The following is a 20,774-nucleotide window of genomic DNA, read 5'->3' as shown; positions in this document are numbered from 1 at the left end:
GCGCATAGCGTTATAGCGTACTACGAGTAGCATACGCCCTTGTGGGCTTCCATATTAGGTTTATAAGAAATCATTTTTTTCCATTTATATTTACGTATTTAGAGGTTATTGCTATGACATAAGAGGACATTTATATTCTTATATACATTATTATGAAAATATTAAATGGAAATGTAATAAAATGTAATATTGTTAGAAAGGTGTTTAATTTGAAAGGTTTTATTTACAACGCTTGTTGCATACGGACGGGGTCTGTGTTTCGCGCTGCGAGTCTTGTTTGAGCGGGGCGAGGCGCGAAGCAGCGAGAGGTTGTTGCTTGTCGGTCCCGTGGGCGCCTCGTGGTGGCGGATGCGGAGGAGCCTTGCGGCCGCGTTTGATCTGTAATGTGTTATGTATTGCTGGTAAAACCATTTGTTTTTTTAATGAACTAGAGTCCGCCTAAGCTAACTCTGGACGTATTTAAAAGCGACAGTGTGAAAGGGCCTGTTATCGTGCCATGAACGCAAGTGTCGTCACCAGGATGATGCTTAAAACATCCGCCACAGATGAAAATGCCTATTATTATTATTATTTGTCTGTCTTTCCATATCTCGGGACCATGGGTTCCCGGATCTTTGGGAGGCGTGCGTGGGGCCGAACCAACAGCGCAGAGGCCCTTTAAGACAAATTAATCTAAAAGCAAGGGATACACGTGGCGGATACCATCCCTGAACGCACAATATGATACATCCGGAGATGGTCCCCGCCAGATGCAGACTATTGCAGTGCACCACTTTTGTGCTGCGATGGGAACTAAGGTCATAGGCTATTGATTTGTATGTTGGATAGACTGGATATATTGGGCTATGGGAGGAGACTAGCGGACACCTGCCGTGACAATCAGTCTCAAAATTGTGTAAGACAGGTGGTGACTCGCCTATACATTTAGTGGGCCCTACAACGGCCGCACGCACAGTGCGACAATAGGGCAACACTTAGGAGCGGCTGTGAGGCCTGTGAGGTTGTCGAGGTAAACATCGTATTTTTATAGGAAGTTAGACTGACTCAGTCGAACAAGGAAAGCATCGTCATAAACCCGATAGATCGAATCGATTGTAGCGGAACAGACAGAGTAAATAATAGTTCTAGGTACAGAAGGTTCACTCTCTAACAAAACGTGTCTATTATGACAGATATGACCGCAAGGTGGCCCAAGCGCGAGCAGGCGTCCGTTCAGTAGCGGTGCGCGGTCTACTATGGCTATACACCAAAATTGTACAGTCGCCATCAGATATATCGGACCGGCCAAGGTGCTCACAAATATCTGAACACGCCTCTATTGCCGAGGCGCTAGGTGCGTGTTCAGATATATTTGAGCTCCTCGGCCGCTCCGATATAATCTGATGGCGACTGTACTTGAGTACTTGTAGCGACGCGACGAAATCGCGGAGTGAGCCACGCCTGGTAGTGCGTACAAATAGAACAATAAAAATAACAATCTTTATCAGACAGACTTTCTAAGCTAAATAATAATCAATTTTTAGGTTCGTCTAAAAGTATATCGTACGCTTGTGAATATCATCCAAACTGCTCCAACGGCCAGAATAGTGCCCACCATTCCCCAGATCTGGTCAGAGCTTGGGAAGTGCTGTGCCGCATCCATGCTCTCCACAGTACCATCGTCGTATTGTATATTATCTACTTTGGAGTCATGATTATCACCACAACTACAACCTAAAATGGAGAAAAACATTTTACTGATAAAAAAAAAATTATATCTGAATAACCGTCAATTTTGACAAATGTTTGACTTTACACCAATACCAAAGACCTTATGTAGTTATACGTACCTTATACTCTATAGAGTATATTTAGAGCAGAACGTATAGGTACCGTGCGCGTTGGAGGGCCTGCCATCTTGTGGCCTGAATCGGAACCATAAACATTTTCATCACATGTACATTGACACTTCAGGCCAAAGCATAAACTACACATTTACGCCTCGCGCCAAAAGTCTGACCTCAGAATAATGACTAAAGCAAAGAAGCCGGGCAAAAATAAAAGCTTGGTAAAAGATATCGTATTCACAACACGTTATTACTTTTTGTCTATGAGTGAGTGAGACAACAATCCGCAAGTTCTTTCGTTTTTTTCAGGATTGTCATAAGATAAACTGAGGGAAATGTCAAATGGTCCTATGTGGTTCTATAATATAATCCAGCCAAATAAAATATATGTTCGTTATTTCACAGGTAGGTGTCAACTGTAACAACTTGACATAGTCGTATTATTTTAGTTGAAATATTTCGGGATGTTTCAGCGGTCATCTTGGTTTATTTTAATTATATTTTTGCTATTCCTGAAAGATTGTTGGAAAACGTGCTGAGTTTTTATTTGTAATGGTTTGAAGTTCCCTTTGTGATAATGTCTTGTGTGATCGAGGGCTGTAAATCGCATACAGGAAGAAAAGAAAATACGCACGAACCGATAACCTTTAATTGGTGAGTTTTGTTCAATTTTGAAGAAATTTATTTATAGGACCTGACCCTAAACATAGAAATCGATATGTTGTTTATGTAATTTTTACTTGCATTCAAGTCTATATAGATTTTTGCATATATTTTCGAACTTTTCTGCTAAGTATGAAAGGTTATATTTTTGGCATAGTGATGTATCGACCTCAGATCAATAACCTATCGACATTTACAGCTTTCTTATAGTTTGGCCCAGGACTGTCTCATTTTAATTGATGAGTACAGTCAAGGGCATAAATATATATACATTCCCAAAGTCTCAAAAATATGTGTACGCTCAGACAATAAAATCGTGTTCACATATTTTTAAGCCATTTGTCTGGATCGATATTTTTGCCTTCGACTGTACCTATAGTTTTCTTTGTTCCTACTTACTGACAGATTGTGTTTGCCAGACTATAGTTTAATACTAAAAACCGGTCAAGTGCGGGTCGGACGCGCGCACCAAGGGGACCGTACTTTTTAGTATTTGTTGTTATAGCGGCAACAGAAATACATCATCTGTGAAAATTTAACTGTCTAGCTATCACGGTTCATGAGATACAGCCTGGTGACAGACAGACGGACAGCGAAGTATTAGTAATAGGGTCCCGTTTTTACCCTTTGGGTACGGAACCCTAATAAAAAAGACATTAATGATCATTGATGAATGTTCCTTTTATTAATATTGTTGGTCACAAAACTCAACTTTTTATTTCAGATTTCCAAAGGACGAGGAATAGGGGATATTACTGCAATGTTCTGCCACCAGATTGCAGCACTAGCTTTTTTAGTGCACCGTAGAGTAACTTATTCATACTGTACCTTTAACAGGTTTTTGACAAGTTTTCAGGGGACCTACCGGAAAACTCGAATCCGAACTTTCGTTATCTAGCTGCCTCTTTATCGCTCGAATACGCAAGAGTGACAGAGATGTTAGATAACGAAAGTTCGATTTTCTTGTTTCGCGATAGACCCTCAGATTGTGATAGTGGCGCCACCTACGCCTTGTTTCGCGTAAAAAAATATTACACGAACGTTTTTTTTTATTATTTCCTATTTGGTACAGTCAGCTGCAGAGAAAAGGTACCCCACGTCCATACTAATTTACAGAACATTGTATGCAGGGGGGTGCCTTTTCTCTGCAGCTGACTGTATGACTAGAAACTATACTTAGTCTTTTAGCATTAGAAAAAACGGTAAACCATTTCCACGTGTCTTTTTATTGACAAGTTTTTATATAAATATAACAATATTATACTTATGAAAGCAAAAGTATGTAAATGATCGTATATTATATTTGTTGTGACTTATTTTCAAAGTGTTTTTCGATAAAACGACACGTTAAGATCGCTCGCCTTCTTTCTAATGATAAAAAAACGAGAGGTATAGTTAGACGGTTCTGAGTGGTAGACTGCAAATGAGATAAAAGCTATATTAGGTACATGCATTAATCCTCATATCAGGCGGCCCTTTGATTCCAAGGATTGCATAATTTTTATACTTTTTAATGATTTTTAGAATATAAAAATTATAAAAAGTGTAAAAGTTATGCTATCCTTGTATTCCACGCATTTCATTTCATTTCAACGAGCCGCCTGCTACAGATTTCTTGAAATTGCCGCGTTTTTTCAGGTTCAACTTTCATTAGCCAGACTATTATCAATTTGCAAATTTCGTGATTATTATTTTACACGGCACATAAACTCATGCATTATTTATCGATATAAAAAGTCGACACAGTTACATCCCTAGCAAATTATCAAACTTATGACACCGTACGTAAATGAGAAATAACAAGCATATATGCATCTCTTTTCGGCACATTATCTAATTCGTAAGGAAGTAAAGTACGGGTATACATATTTGCGAAGCATTTTTGCCCGACTTCTATGCTTTAGTCATTATTCTGAGCGTGCCCCCGACTTCGACAGCTAAACTATAGTTTACTATAGTTTGTCAAAGGACTATCTCTTATTTCAAACATAGATAGAGAGAATCATACTATTTTTGTCTTACACTAGTCCTAGCACCCAAAAGAAAAGGATGAGTCTAGTTTTTTTGTTCTTATTTACTGAATACGCAATACCGCCGCAAGGGGTGCGAAATTCCTCCTTTCGGGTATTCTCGGCTCCGTTCGGCTCAGCATTGCTCCGAGCTATAATAATAGCTGACACAACTTGACGTTCCTTTGCGTGCACGACCACAGATAAGACAATGACTTGAATCTTGACAACCCTAAATGGCCGAAAGGGATAGTGCCATATATTAGAAAGGGACAGCATGATTCGTCCCTGAACCGCTGTCAAACTTCGGTTTTGTAGGAAGTTTCCTTTCTGTACGGCAGTACTATTATTTATTCTGTGATACCACGCCATGTTTTGTTGTTATTGAATTATCAAATGTATTTTTTTTCCAACCAAAGAAGGCCGTACAGCGACTTCTACTTCAGCAGTCAATATCTGGGCACGATTTTTTTTAATATACACCTCTTCTACTACTATCTTACTAATAACTCTGTTAATTAGGTCGGTCATCAGTCCTCATTAATCCATTCAGTGCTAATCACGACACGTTGTCGTTTTGCATCTATGAAGCATTTTCGCTACATACCGGGAAACCCATGTTATCGGCTTCGACCACAGTATTACAATATTCCCTAGGGAAGAATAATTGTAATAATGTGGTTTACAACCAAGATTTGTCCGTATGTAGGGTTCAAACATTAAACTCACTTAAGTTTCTCGATTTAAATACGCTAAGGATACTGTAAACCTGACGCGCCTGATGATATATACAGAATATTTTTTTTTAATAGATAATATATTAGTGTCGGTGGCATATTGCAAAGTAGAGTACGAATAAATTTTATTTATGAGTTCCAAACTTAGAAAATACAGACTACTTCCTGAAGTCTTAGAATGCTGAAATTTGGCATGTAGAGATGGTTCGGTATGCAATCACATATGGTGACCAGAAATATGTAACTTTTGCCCTTCAACCCCTTAAAATGGGGGTGCCTAAAATACCCATAAACCTGAAAACATTGGTTCCTGAAGTCCTAGAATCGTGAAATTTTGTGTGGTAGCAGTGATTGGAATGCTAATACAAAAACAACAATAAAAAAAACCAAAAAGCTTTCGAAGTACAGATTTGAACCAGGTTCACGTAAACCAGCCAAATAGCGCCCTCTATATTGGCACTGCTTCTTGTCGTAAACTTTTCAAAACCTTACTTCAAACCAAAGATAGATATAACTCTGTAATTATTATATCCTCTTTGCTTCAAACACAAGCGCTGGTGGCCTAGCGGTAAGAGCGTGCGACTTTCAATCCGGAGGTCGCGGGTTCAAACCCCGGCTCGTACTAATGAGTTTTTCGAAACTTATGTACGAAATTATATTTATCATTCGCTTTTCCATGGAGTAAACGCTTTCGTTAAAATTTGTGCCTACGCATAAGCGTAATCTTGGGATTAGTTGCCAAGCGGACCCCAGGGTGTGCCGTGGCGTGGCTAAAAATGCCGGGATAATGCGAGGAAGATGATGAACTTTAAACACAAGGGAGGTTCTGTGAGCTGTAGAACCTCGCGAACATAGAAAGATAAGAAAAAAAAAAACGTAAAACTGTATTGACACAAAAATTCTTTTATCGAGCCTGATAAGCAGTTAAAATGCCTGAATGCGAAGGCCGCTGGCGAGCACTTCGCAAGTAGGTATTTGTGGAGGTTGCAAGAACCATGCATGCAGTTCGACACTTGTAGGTACTAAAGTTATGTGTTTGAACACTACAGAAGCGCCTCTCTTGGACGCTCCTGACCTTATATATCTTCGCGGAGCTCGACCTTCGGGCAAACCGTCCGCCATGGAGATACTTGGAGACGTTGTGGGAAGCGCGTACCTGTCATACGCTCCGGGCATTCGGCCTTCAGTAGCCAAAATGGCAAAAACGGAACCTTTACAGTTTTGTTTTGTCCGTCTGTCCGTCTGGTCTTCTGTCTGTCTGTTCGTATGTAACAGCCATTTTGGAACATATGTGTATTTTGTGAGCAAACTATGTTTGTTGTTTTATAAACTACATTACATACTCGATTGACGACGTTCATGTGAATCGTATTCTCATGTAACAAAGTATTGTTAATTAAATTAAAATTGCCGGATTGTGCAGTATTAAGCTGCAGAAATAAAACTTTCACGTGGAGGTATTTTTAATAATCGGAAAGTATTATATTTTATAATATAGTATTATAAACACAAAAAAAAGTTTGATCATTATTCATTATTTACGTATGTAACGTGAGTAAAATAGAGTATATTCTTTTATAAATTATTCTCAATATTTAGCTACGCTAGCTACTTATGTATCATCATCATCATGTCAGCCGATAGACGTCCACTGCTGGACATAGACCTCCCCCAAGGCTCGCCACTCCGACCGATGTTTATGTATGCTATATTTATGTATCATCATCATCATGTCAGCCGATAGACGTCCACTGCTGGACATAGGCCTCCCCCAAGGCTCGCCACTCCGACCGATGTTTATGTATGCTATATTTATGTATCATCATCATGTCAGCCGATAGACGTCCACTGCTGGACATAGGCCTCCCCCAAGGCTCGCCACTCCGACCGATGTCTATGTATGCTATATTTATGTATCATCATCATCATGTCAGCCGATAGACGTCCACTGCTGGAAATAGGCCTCCCCCAAGGCTCGCCACTCCGACCGATGTTTATGTATGCTATATTTATGTATCACCATCATCATCATCATGTCAGCCGATAGACGTCCACTGCTCGCCAAGCTCGCCTTTGTACCTAAATTTATGTGAATTTCATGTTAACAATTTTTTTGTACAATAAAGTGATTTACTTCTACTACTACGTATGCCTTTAACATTTGAGGAGTTCCGTCGATTCCTCATGGATCCCATCATCAGAACTCGAGCTTGACAAAAATGTGTCTTTAAAACTTAACTTGCTTAACAAACATAACGAAGAGGACACATTGCCAAACGTGAACTATGTGTCGTTGAAGAGTTCCATTCTGATCATTATCAGCAGTTCAACTTCATCAAATGTCACTTTTTTAATGTAAATGTTTTTTTTTCTTATCTTTCTATGTTCGCGAGGTTCTACAGCTCACAGAACCTCCCTTGTGTTTAAAGTTCATCATCTTCCTCGCATTATCCCGGCATTTTTAGCCACGCCACGGCACACCCTGGGGTCCGCTTGGCAACTAATCCCAAGATTACGCTTATGCGTAGGCACAAATTTTTACGAAAGCGTTTACTCCATGGAAAAGCGAATGATAAATATAATTTCGTACATAAGTTTCGAGCCGGGGTTTGAACCCGCGACCTCCGGATTGAAAGTCGCACGCTCTTACCGCTAGGCCACCAGCGCTTGTGTTTGAAGCAAAGAGGATATAATAATTACAGAGTTATATCTATCTTTGGTTTGAAGTAAGGTTTTGAAAAGTTTACGACAAGAAGCAGTGCCAATATAGAGGGCGCTATTTGGCTGGTTTACGTGAACCTGGTTCAAATCTGTACTTCGAAAGCTTTTTGTTTTTTTTTATTGTTGTTTTTGTATTAGCATTCCAATCACTGCTACCACACAAAATTTCACGATTCTAGGACTTCAGGAACCAATGTTTTCAGGTTTATGGGTATTTTAGGCACCCCCATTTTAAGGGGTTGAAGGGCAAAAGTTACATATTTCTGGTCACCATATGTGATTGCATACCGAACCATCTCTACATGCCAAATTTCAGCATTCTAAGACTTCAGGAAGTAGTCTGTATTTTCTAAGTTTGGAACTCATAAATAAAATTTATTCGTACTCTACTTTGCAATATGCCACCGACACTAATATATTATCTATTAAAAAAAAATATTCTGTATATATCATCAGGCGCGTCAGGTTTACAGTATCCTTAGCGCATTTAAATCGAGAAACTTAAGTGAGTTTAATGTTTGAACCCTACATACGGACAAATCTTGGTTGTAAACCACATTATTACAATTATTCTTCCCTAGGGAATATTGTAATACTGTGGTCGAAGCCGATAACATGGGTTTCCCGGTATGTAGCGAAAATGCTTCATAGATGCAAAACGACAACGTGTCGTGATTAGCACTGAATGGGTTAATGAGGACTGATGACCGACCTAATTAACAGAGTTATTAGTAAGATAGTAGTAGAAGAGGTGTATATTAAAAAAAATCGTGCCCAGATATTGACTGCTGAAGTAGAAGTCGCTGTACGGCCTTCCTTGGTTGGAAAAAAAATCTGAAAAAAATACATTTGATAATTCAATAACAACAAAACATGGCGTGGTATCACAGAATAAATAATAGTACTGCCGTACAGAAAGGAAACTTCCTACAAAACCGAAGTTTGACAGCGGTTCAGGGACGAATCATGCTGTCCCTTTCTAATATATGGCACTATCCCTTTCGGCCATTTAGGGTTGTCAAGATTCAAGTCATTGTCTTATCTGTGGTCGTGCATCCTTATCATATCCGTCAGTATCAGTCCGTGCAGACTTATCTGTGTAGTCTTATGACACCACTTACTCGAAGTACGGACTCGGGTATCGTAGATTTGGAGATTACTTAGAACTCAAACTAGAGACGAACACTTTTATTGTTTTCTTTTCGATTAACCTAGCTAGGCATTACAAGTGTTGCTTCTTCCACGGTCCACACTAGAATGTCGCAACTGGCCCGGTTCCCCCTAGTCGCCCCCTTCCAATCACTAATCACCTGTCAGATTTCCACCAATCACCGATCAGTATTTTCGCGCCATTTACTATAGACGGCTGTCTGTGGTAAAAATGGCGTACCGCGCATTCCATCGACTAATCCTCAATAAGTATTTATATTTACCCGCCATTTCAATATATACGGATATTGTCTATTGAAAATAACAATCAAATTAAGGCTTCTAAACGCGAACCCTAACAGTCTACACAGGGCAATCGTACGGGGTGCGAGGGGCGAGGGATGTACCGCGCGCACCCGAGCTGCATACATTCGCCATTGTTAGTAGCTCGGTACACGTCAAAGTCGTCGGTCCACTGTATACTTTTTACAGTGTGGTATAGTTCATCAAACCAATTTTGTCACTTAAAAAAAGGCGTGAAATCCAAATTTTTGTGTGTATGATCAACTAATCGCGGCTAGATAGAGCCTCTTTCTACTGACGGAAATGGCCTGTCGGACTATAGGTATATGATATTTTTGGTGGGATACATATTATGTATCCCACCAAAAACATTTCATGTAAAGTGTTGCCAAGACTAGGCGCATAAAGCTTATACACTAAAAAGCTATCAGATCCCGTAGTAGGTACCAAGACTTTTACTCTGTAAGTCCTAACTTTATAAGCTCTAACTGTATACAGCCAACATCTTGGAGAAACAGTACGGCTTGGCCGTTTCGTTGCTGTCATTGTGGACAAATTGGACAATCCCTTAATGACACTTTCAGAATTTGAAAGACTTGTGTTACTACTTTGTACAACAACGAGGCAGTTTAGCTGTGCGAGGCAGGATGTTATTATAAATTGTAAATTTCTAGAAATTTTAAAGCATTATTAACATAATCGGAATTATTTTAAATGACCTAAGCGTTAGCGAACGTCTCCGATCCGCTATCCGTTTCAGTTGGGCAAAAATATTTTCTAGTCTCCTCCGGCTGTCCTCCTGTACAAGTCGTACGTTTAACGCGAAATTTTGTAAACAGAATTTATTGAAAAAATATTAAAATCGCTCATTTGTCACACGCGAGTCAAGACGTAAAGAAACCGGTATATAAATGAGCTCTCCGAATATGCATAGCATAGAGCATACATGGTAAAGGATCTTACGGTCGCGTTACACTGGTGTTTCGAGATCTCTACATTCTCTACACGCATGCAAGTCGCCAATCGTTGAGAACTGTTTGATGATACTGTGACATCCGAAAACAAAAAGTCGTATGTGCCTGTAAAATTCCTATTAAGTACACAGAAAAAAATGAACCAAGAAAAAAATTCTTGAACGAAAATTTGAAGCCGAAATAATCTTGAACCAAGAAAAAAGTTTTTGACTTGAGATTTTTTTTCTTGACTAAAAAACTTTTTGGTTAAAGATAATTTCGGTCTTCCTTTAAGTTTTCTTGATTCAAGAACTTTTTTCTTGGTTTTTTCAACTTTTTTTCTGTGTATGATATGATATATTTGCCTTTCGCCATTACATTAGACTAGTTTTCAACATTAAAAAATAAACGTGTAATACTTATAATGATGAAGAGGTAAGTAATAAAATATGAAATATGCATATTTTTCATATTCTTACATTAACAGTAGGTTTTTATGTTGATTACGACGTTTAAAGGAAACTAATATTAACACTCATCAATAGGTAGTCATGAATTGGAACAAGTAAAAATTTAAAAAAATTGGAAAAGTAAAAAGCACTAGTTCGCGAAAACCAACTTTCCGCACGCTAAACAGCCACGAAAAGTAGCACTTTTTGAGCAACTGTATTAAAATAGTTATTTGTTATACAAGGGTGCAAAGTTGTATTTTACCCGCGAGTGTGGAATTGAAACACGAGCAAGCGAAAGGATTCTATAGCTGAACCACGAGCGAAGCGAGTGGTTCTGAAATAGAATCCTGAGCGTAGCGAGTGTTTAAACACACGAGAAGTAAAATACATTTGCACCCGTGTGTAACACAAAACTTTTCCCCTCACTATAGCGAGGAAAGTGCAACATCCACAGGCGTTAGATCATCTTCATCAACTGGAATCACTAATTTTTTTGCGATATTATAACAAAATAACTCTGGAAATTCTTTACTTTTACGTGAGAAGTTTTTAAGTAAAAATTTTGTTGACAATGTTGACATTTCTGACGTATGAAATGTCAATATGCGTTTTGAAATTGCATCGACTTAACTTGTGCGTTCAGAATTATATAAAATAACATAATTATTAAAAAACAAACGTTTATTATGGAATTTTAAGGTTTATGACTTAAAATCATTAAATAAAGCTAAATCTGGTATTTTTTATTAAATTCTCAAACCATTTATTTAATGATAATTAATATCGAACGAACCATTATTATGAGCGTTTTACGTTTTGTTATCTGTCAAGCTACTTAAACACGCTCCATCCAAGGTCAAATTACTTTCCCCACTAGTGGATAAAATGCGTTTTTCCCCGCTTGTTTTAAAGGATAAAAGACGGCTTTCCGAGCTAGTGAGGGGAAAAAATATTTTTCACCATGCAAGAAAGAAAGCACTAGAAGAAGAAGATTAATAGAGAAACGTAGGCATGTTGTTATTTTTAGACACAATTTCTATTTTAAAACCCGTATAAAACTATAAAGAGTAGGTAATTTGATCGTGACTTCACATGCTTGTGTTTCATATAAATTCCATTGTAGCAAATCGTTTTGACAGTTCGAAATAAGAAACTGATTTGATTTGACTAGTAGTCAAATATATTATTGATACCCTATTGCAGCGTCAACCGCTCTACATCATCAGTTTGTACTGTACTTCAGATGTATCGGAGCGGCCGAGGATCTCTAAAATATCTAAACACGCACTCTAGCGCCTTGACATATTCACATATTCGTGAGCACCTTGGCCGCTCCTATATATCTGATGACGACTGGACAAATCAAATAAACCACAAAATGTAAGTACCTATGGCGGTTGGCGCTGACAGTTCAAGACGTTTTTTTTCGGCCGAGGCACCAGCGTAGAACGGTCTATTAGAATTTGCCATAGAGCCTAGCGTAGTCTCCACAGTAGTAGCCAACCTCCAGGCACTTCTGGCAGTATTCTCTCTGGTGGTCCTTAGTCCTGGCTTCTCGTCCTATTTCCGCTGCTGTAAGATCGCGCTAGGAAGAAAAAACATTTATTAGGCTTAAATTTTCAATAATGAGGATGGGACATCATTCTTGGACACCAGCTTCCTCGGATAAGGAAATAAGCGGTTACGGCTGTCAAAGTCGAAGGGGCGTTTGGCCTTGTTTGAGCGAAATTTGCCGGAGTTTTTGCCTTGTTACCGTTGATAAAACCTGGCTACCTACACCTAAGATCAAACGGCAGTCAAAACAATAGATTTTTTCTGACAAATCTGCCCTGAAGAAGGCAAAAACAGTCCTATCAGCCGGAAAAGCTATGGCCACGATTTTTTGGGATTCCAAGATAACAATCCTCATGAACTTTTTACAAATAAAGGACAAACTATCATTGGCCACTACTACACTGAGTTATTGGACCGTTTCGATAAAAAAAGGAGACGCGGCCCAATTTGGCAAAGAAGAAAATGTTGTTTCGCCACGACAATGCACCACCACATTCTTCCAGAATTGTCTCCGCCAAATTAAACCAACTATGATACGAATTGCTGCCACACCCACCTTACTCACTGAATCTGGCTCCCTACGACTGTTTTCTGTTCCCCACTATAAAATAGTGGGTCCGGGAAAGAAATTCAGGTCAAACCAGGAGGTTCTCGCCGAGAGAGGCGTATTTTAGAGTTTGACAAATCTTTTTTTTTTTGAGGGGTTAAAGAAGTGGCCGAAACGTTGGGAAAAGTGTAAGAACCTAGAAAGAAATTATTTTAAAAAATTTAATGAAAAAGTTAAAAAATATGCGTCATTTTTGATTTTTGGATCCACCCTCGTACATATACCTACTTGTATTAATTTTTTTATGGTTCCGTACCCAAAGAGTAAAAACGGGACCCTATTACTAGACTCCTCTGTCTGTCTGTATCCAGTGTATGTCACCAGGCTGTATCTCATGAACCGTGATAGCTATAGACAGTTGAAATCTTCACTGATGATGTATTTCTGTTGTCGCAATAACAACAAATACTAAAAAGTACGGAACCCTCGGAGCGCGAGTCAGACTCGCACTTGTGGTTTTTTATAGGTAGTTTCAAAAAATGGTTAAACATTTAAAAGCCGTTAAGTAACTATTGTAATATTTTCTAAGCTTTATATTTATATCAAGAAACAAGCAGATCTTAATGTTGTTATAAAAAGGAGGTATTAACTTTTTATCATTTAACACGCATCGCAACTCACTCGTCACTGTTACAGTGAAGGTAATAAAATAAGACACGGGCAAAGTGTCACATTGTCCGTGTCGATATTTCATACGTTACCGCTATTAAATAAGGTTTACAAATATCCACTTTTAACAGTGTCACCATTGGTAAATAGTTACGAAGGCTAGTGAGCGTTCAAAATGTTAAAAGAGTTGTATTGAAACCTACCCAGCTGTGGGGGTAGACGAGCTGGTGGCAGCTCTTGCAGGCTTGGTAGTGGCAGGGCCAGCACAGGTGGCTGGTCCACACGATCTCGCAGGTGATGCAGAGGTACTCGCCGAACAGCGGCTTGTCGCTGCCGCGCGCCGGCGGCTCCATCCTCTTGCCCGCCGCCGCGCACAGGCAGCACGTTCGCTCGAACAACTTAACATTACGGTCGCAGTGACGGCATCGCCGCCAGGCACTGTTCTGAATAACGGAGAAAGAAGCATTATAGGAGAAATACATTAAAAATATCGCAAGGTGATACCGGATTACCGGCCTTGAAGTTTTCTACATTAATGTAAATCACAAAAAAAACATTTTTTTTTCACCACACCAGCTGGTAAAGGCTCGCTTGATTGTTCAAAAACTGATGAGAAAGTTGCCTTTTATCCACATGTGGGGCAATTGGGGCAAAGGGCAAAGTCAACAAATGAAAATTTTGAGTTGTTTCCTTATGTTGGCTGGTAGAATTGACGTTTAAATGATGATTTTGAATGATAAATATTTAATAACATTAATTTTGAATTGATTTGCTTTGATTTTGTTTGTTATTTTACGGTTAGTATTTTCCTTGTGTTGGTGTAAATTTTGTGTTTCACTCGGTGGCAAAATTTGTTTAACCCTCGTGCCTTGAAACCCTCGCAGCGCTCAAGATTCAATTTTATGAACCACTCGATCTCTACGCTTGTGGTTCAATTTCGGACTCTTTCGCTTGCTCGGGTATCAATATTAGCACGATCGAGAGGTTAAACAACAACTTTACCCCCTTATAAAACAATAGTTATTTGTTATACTCGTACAAGGGTGCACAGTTGTATTTTACCCGCGATTGTTTCAACACACTAGAAGTAAAATACATTTGCACCCGTGTGTAACACAAAACTTTTCACCTCACTAGAGCGAGGAAAGTGCAACATCCACAGGCGTTAGAGCATCTTCATCACTGGAATCACTAATTTTTTTAGAATATTGTAATAGAAAACTGTATGGCCACACCATTTCCATTTTAATTTTAATTTTTGCGCAAATAATAATGCGTCGATTACACCAGTTATTTGCCGTATGTCTTTGCTCTTCTTTTTATATTAAGTATGGATCTTTCCATGGCGCGTTGGCAGCGTTGTATTTTATTCCGCGCTTGTTGATTGTATATCCATGTCTGGCACGCATATGTCAGGCTAGGCAGGAGACAGGTATCGAGTACTCTTTTTTTCAGCTTCATTGGCAAATTAAAATGGAAATGGTGTGGCCATACAGCACGTATGCATAGGGACAGATGGGCAAAAATAACCACCCTATGGCGGGGCCCTTCGGGGACAAGAAACAAAGGGAAACCTAAATAAAAATGGCTCGACGAAATCGTGGCTACAGCCGGTCAAGACTGGTCATAGAAGGCCAAGGACAGGAAAAACTGGCTGAATCTGGAGGCCTTCACCCGTAGAGGGGTCTCTACACAATAGAAAACTTTTTTTTTACTTTTATCAACATATTTTTTTTTATGTAGAGAATTAATAAAGGCTTTTTATTTTATTTATTTATTTAATAGAAAACTGGAAGTTGTGTATTTTTACGTGAGTCGGAGTCGGTGAGAAAAGTTTTAAAGGAAAATGTTTGAAGTTGACAATGTTGACCTTTCAGACGATGCGTTTTGAAATTACATCGACTCAACTTGTGCGTTCAGAATTATATTCAACATCATTACAAAAAACAAATGTTTCTTATTAGTCCAAGCAATAAGAAGGCATAGAGGGAAATGCTAGGAACACAATTCTTGACTTCGTAGCTTTGTTTGGACTAGTTAGGAGGTGAACATATCAAAAGTCCCCGGCCGTAACCCTGGTGCTGGGGGGGAGGGGGGGGGGGGGAGAGTGGGGTTTGAAGGTTCCATTTTTCGGTTTTTCGTTTATATCTCGGAAGCTATGCGTCTGAACGACATGGCCAAATACAAAAACGATACCAAACCCGGCCTAGCAGCTTCACTGATGTAGACAATCAAGATTAAAGTGAGAGACCTAAATAAACCTTCAAGAGCGGATATCTCAAAAACTATACAAGATATCGAAAAACTTGACATAATAAAACTTATAACAAATTAAATCACTTCATTTTGTATGTGGCCATGTCGCCGCATAGTTTCCGAGATATAATCGAAAAACCGAAAAATGGAACCTTCAAACCCCACTCTCCCCACGGCCGGGGACTTTTGATATGTTCACCTCCTAACTAGTTCAAACAAAGCTACGATGTCAAAAATTGTGTTCCAACAATTTCCCTCTATAACTTTTTTTGGGCATTCATTTCCTGGCCTTTATGGAATTTATAGAATAAAGCTGAATTTGGTATTTTTAACCGACTTCAATTTCATAGAAGGAGGAGGTTCTGTATTCGGTTGTGGCTATTTTTTTTTTTTTTTTTTTATGTATGTTCACCGATTATTCCGAGACCCGTGGTCCGATTTGAGTAATTCTTTTTTTGTTCGAAAGGAGCTACTTCCAAGTTGGTCCCATATTAATCTGGTTCTGATCTGATGATGGGATCCCTGAGGAATTGAGGGAACTCCTCAATTTTTAAAGGCACATGTATGGTGATTTGCGTGTTTTCATAAGCAACTTGAGCATTTTCTCTCGAAAACGACCAATTTGATGAAGTGGACCTGATGATGATGATTGTTTTGAAGATAGTGATGATGATTTTTTTAATGTAGGATGTTCAGCGATTACTCCGAGACCCGTGGTCCGACTTGAACAATTCTTTTTTTGTTTGAAAGGAACTACCACCAAGGTGGTCCCACATTAATCTGGTGCTGTTCTGATGATGGGATCCATGAGGAATTGAGGGAACTCCTCAATTTTTAAAGGCAAATGTATGGTGATTTGGTCGTTTTCTTAAGCAACTTGATCATTTTTTCTAGAAAACCACCAATTTGATGAAGTGGAGCCGATGATGATGATTGTTTTGATGATAATGATTTCAGCGATTACTCCGGCACCCATGATCCGATTTGAGTTATTCTTTTTCTGTTTGAAAGAAGTTACCTCTCCAAGGTGTTTTCGTAATATTTTTGGTTTTGATCTGATGATGGAATCCGTGAGGAATTGAGGGAACTCCTCAATTTTTAAAGGCACGTGTATGGTAATTTCGGTGTTTTCTAAAGTAACTCAAGCATTTCCTCACCAATACCTCCAATTTGATGTAGTGCAACTGTAGCCTAACCACGAGTTTGGCACTAAATATTGTTCGTAACTTACTTTGTACACTAATACGCCAGTACGAGCGAGATGCATAAACAGTAAGTTACGCACACGATAGCGAATATATCAATGTCAAACTCGTGGTAAGGCTACTGATAACTTCCCTCGTATGTGTATTATGGATTTTTGATGTAGGTAGTGTTGGAAACAACCAAAGAGACTGAGAGGTGAAGGTAGAGGGTATTAGTGTTTGGGGGGTTTTAGGTTGGGGGTTGAGGGGAGGTGAGTTGATGGGTCGGAGACTGAGGGGTTGGGAGTTAAGGGAATGGGGGTTAGGGTTAGGAGTTAAGGGGTCTGGGGTTAGGGGTCGGGGAATGGCGGTTGAAGGGTTGGTGGTTTAGGGTCGAGGGGTTCAGTGATCAGGGGTTGATGTGCTGTGAGGTTGCGTGATCGGGGGGTTTGAGGGATTGGGTCAGTGGCGGGGCGGAGAATGGATTTACTGACAGGAATGATTTCCCAGACGGACTCGAGGAAAATTCTGATTATTTAATAAAGTTTACGAATTTACAGATAAACATGATTATGTTTTTCATTCATGCGTCACGCTCTTAACAATGTCTAAAAACTAAAAATGGAAAAATAAAAACTTTTATAAAAAAAGATAAACCGACTTCAAAAAGGATGAAATAAAATATTATCCTTTTTAGGGTTCCGTGTTTAAGTATATGCGTTACCAACTGATATGTTTGAAGTCGGTGCCAAGCCAAGTACTCCGAGTAGTAACAATACCAGTCAAAAATAATCAGCTTTATGTCTATAAATCCCATTACAACTGTACAAATGTTATAAACGTGAAAGCAATTATGTCTGCCTCTTTGCTACCTTTTCATGGCTAAACAACTGAACCGCTTTAGCTGAAATTTTGCATGAAGGTTCCTTGAATTGTTTTATATTTTGAAATGTAATCCTCTGGATAAGTGACAGAAAATAACTCAGTCCCAATCCCACACTTGCGTGCTATGACTGTTTAAGAATTAGTAAGAAATGCTCTTTAAAAAAATACGACGACAAAACGTATTAGATTTACACTAACGTGCCGACAAGCATGGTACGAACTGCGCCAAGAAGGTTCAACCGTGTGTTCTGTTCTGAGGTGTACAGGAAGTTCGTTTATTGTCGTCGTGTAACGCTGCGTCTTACATAGGCGAACACTCGCGAACACGAAGCGAAGCGACGCGGCACGGCGCGGCCGGCCCAATTCGTTCGCGTTCGCAACGAGATCGCCCACGTAGGACACTTCTATATAGGTATCAAAGGATTAATTAAGGCGCCGTGCCGCGCCGCTTCGCATTCGCGTGTTGTTCGCCTACGTAGTACGCTGCATTAGGTAATCCAACGTACATACTTATATAGCCGCATCTTTATCGAATTGCACCAAAATCCCTATGAATATATGGTTTAAAATTTGGCTTGGCACCGACTTCAAACATATCAGTTGGTAACGCATATACTTAAACACGGAACCCTAAAAAGGATAATATTTTATTTCATCCTTTTTGAAGTCGGTTTATCTTTTTTTATAAAAGTTTTTATTTATTTAATTCTCAAACTATTTATTTATGATAATTAATATCAAATGAACCATTATTGAGCGTTTTACGTTTTGTTATCTGTCAAAAGCTACTTAAACACGCTCCATCCAAGGTCAAATTACTAACTACACACTAGTGGATAAAATGCGTTTTTACCCGCTTGTTTTAAAGGATAAAGTACGGCTTTCCGAGCTAGTGAGGAGAAAATAACCATTTTATATTGATGTATGAATTTCTACTTACTTTTAAGGCGTGATACTCAATTGAAATTATTTTCTTTGATAAAAAACCGCATAGATTTGCTTTCTATGATTTTGCATTTTTCGCGTAGTACCTATGGTACCCGTTGCACTACCAATATAGTCGACTAAACCACTTTAATGTTCCTCATTCCTTATCGTTCATGTAATTAACCAGTAAGCTGTTGTATCAGCAAGTAAAAATATAGCTACAGACCATCACAACAACGCTCAATTCATCGCTAGTACTCAAGTCTTTCGCCACTCAACATGGAGCATATTTCACCTTAACACAATGTGAAACACAACAAATGAGTAAAAGTAAAAAACAAAACACTACCTTAGAAAACAAGGAGCCCATTGTTAACAAGAACACGATTCACCCAAATACCCGTCCGCATAGTCACTCCACCACCGGCCAATTTATATGATGCAAGTGTAAACAACTTGGGCGATTTGCTGACTTGATTGATAGTTGTGGATCATGTACCTATTCATATTAAATTACCAAGGTACTCCGTCGATTCTCAAGCTTTTGCTTTGAAGGTAACTCAGACTACAGTGTCAGCATGTTTCATAAATAAAATGTAGAGGTACCCACCTATGTTTACTACTTTTGTGACCAGATAGTTGCCTATTCACCGAACTGCAAATACCTACTGTAAGTAATACAAATTGCGTTCGTGAGCCAGGCATAAGTTATCAGTAGGTACATTACTATACAAGTGCGAAAAGTAGGAAACTCGCACCGAGGAGAGATAAGTTAAAACACGACTGAAGGGAGTTTTTAATTTATCGCCGGGAGTTAGTTTTCGCACGTGTATTGTACAACGTTTTGCAGTATATATCATACATATGGCCCTTTAAATTTTCGACATACGCACGTAATAGTGCACTAGGGCGGTAAAATAGCATCATATGTACTGTAATATTACATTTCAATGCAAGTGTGGATAGTGTGTTATTATTTACGTTTTAGAGAAATTAAATATTAAATAACAATAGGGTATTCCACAAATTTTTCTTAAGGTATCAGTCGATCAGGTTCGTTTTGAGAATAATAAGCCTGTATGCTGTATGGCACCCATTGTCTTAACTTAAAGCAATACAAAAGTCACAAATGATGGTCAACGTTTGGCACCCGCACCCGCACTACTGACGAAACGCTTCTAACAAATTGGCATTATCGTGACGTCAGCATGTAACGTAGATATTGCTTACAAGTCGTGGAAAACAAGGAATATTGCGTTTATGTATACAACATGTGGAAACAATGTGTTTATAGTTTAAATACTAGTGTGTGTCTACTTGAAAAAACGCAAATTAAAATATTTTCATTAGAATACATGTTTTAATAACGTTTAACTGTGGCTGTACGTCCTTTTACTATGAAAAGGAGACTTTTTGCGATAACTCAAAAACAGCTTAACTGATCATGTCCGCTATAGTTTTCGTTAAAGGTCTTTCTAAAGCTCTATGTCTATGTTTTTTTTCGTAGTGTTTGGACCCATGGTTCAAAAGTTAGAGGGGGGCACCCATTTTCAAAAATGTAGTCTATTAAAATTGAAGTATAATAAGTAGTGTAATATGTGTACCTAATACAAAATTACTATTTTTAGCAGTCCAAACTACGAAATTTACAAATAAGAGCTATGGTGTGGACGTATCGATTACGGTCAGAATTAAATTTAAAATAGCTAGAAAAGTATAAGCACTAGTTCGCAAAAACCAACTTTGCAAATGCTAAACAGCTACGTACTCTCACTTTTAGAGCAACTGTATTTACATTTTATTTTGTTCTACTTGTCGACTGTAATGGTTGAATTAAGATTTCGGATACAGAACTGTAATTGGGTACTTTTTATGTATGGGCTCCCAACTCAACTATAATATTAATTTCGAAACGGTTTAGTCAACTATAATGAAATTG

At 38.8% G+C, this 20,774-nt stretch overlaps 1 protein-coding gene across 2 annotated transcripts; it reads right to left on the bottom strand.

Moving 5' to 3' along the window:
* Positions 1-189: 189 nt before the first annotated feature.
* LOC134754958 (zinc finger CCHC domain-containing protein 24-like) lies at positions 190-19,414 on the bottom strand. 2 transcript variants are annotated; one of them, XM_063691450.1, is made up of 4 exons: positions 19,185-19,414; positions 13,787-14,026; positions 12,202-12,398; positions 190-378 (listed from the first exon to the last, which is right to left on the bottom strand). In XM_063691450.1, exons 1-3 carry the CDS (start codon positions 19,203-19,205, stop codon positions 12,270-12,272), a joined length of 390 nt encoding a protein of 129 aa, XP_063547520.1. In that variant the 5' UTR covers positions 19,206-19,414; the 3' UTR covers positions 190-378; positions 12,202-12,269. The 2 variants fall into 2 exon arrangements, with proteins under 2 accessions (XP_063547520.1, XP_063547521.1); XM_063691451.1 differs by lacking the exons at positions 12,202-12,398; positions 13,787-14,026; positions 19,185-19,414 and adding an exon at positions 1,547-1,785.
* Between the last annotated feature and the right edge of the window lie 1,360 nt (positions 19,415-20,774).

Source organism: Cydia strobilella, chromosome Z (assembly GCF_947568885.1).
Source record: "Cydia strobilella chromosome Z, ilCydStro3.1, whole genome shotgun sequence".
NCBI classification, from domain to species: Eukaryota; Metazoa; Arthropoda; class Insecta; order Lepidoptera; family Tortricidae; genus Cydia; species Cydia strobilella.
This window is presented reverse-complemented; position numbering and strand designations above follow the sequence as displayed.

What these genes read in the sequence shown, in the direction of transcription:
- LOC134754958 (XM_063691450.1), bottom strand. Translation starts at nt 19,205, where the DNA reads ATGGGCTCCTTGTTTTCTAAG. An exon ending in TGGGCTCCTTGTTTTCTAAG is followed by an intron (nt 14,027 to 19,184) that starts GTAGTGTTTTGT and finishes TCCGTTATTCAG; the next exon opens with AACAGTGCCTGGCGGCGATG. An exon ending in TCGTCTACCCCCACAGCTGG is followed by an intron (nt 12,399 to 13,786) that starts GTAGGTTTCAAT and finishes TTTTCTTCCTAG; the next exon opens with CGCGATCTTACAGCAGCGGA.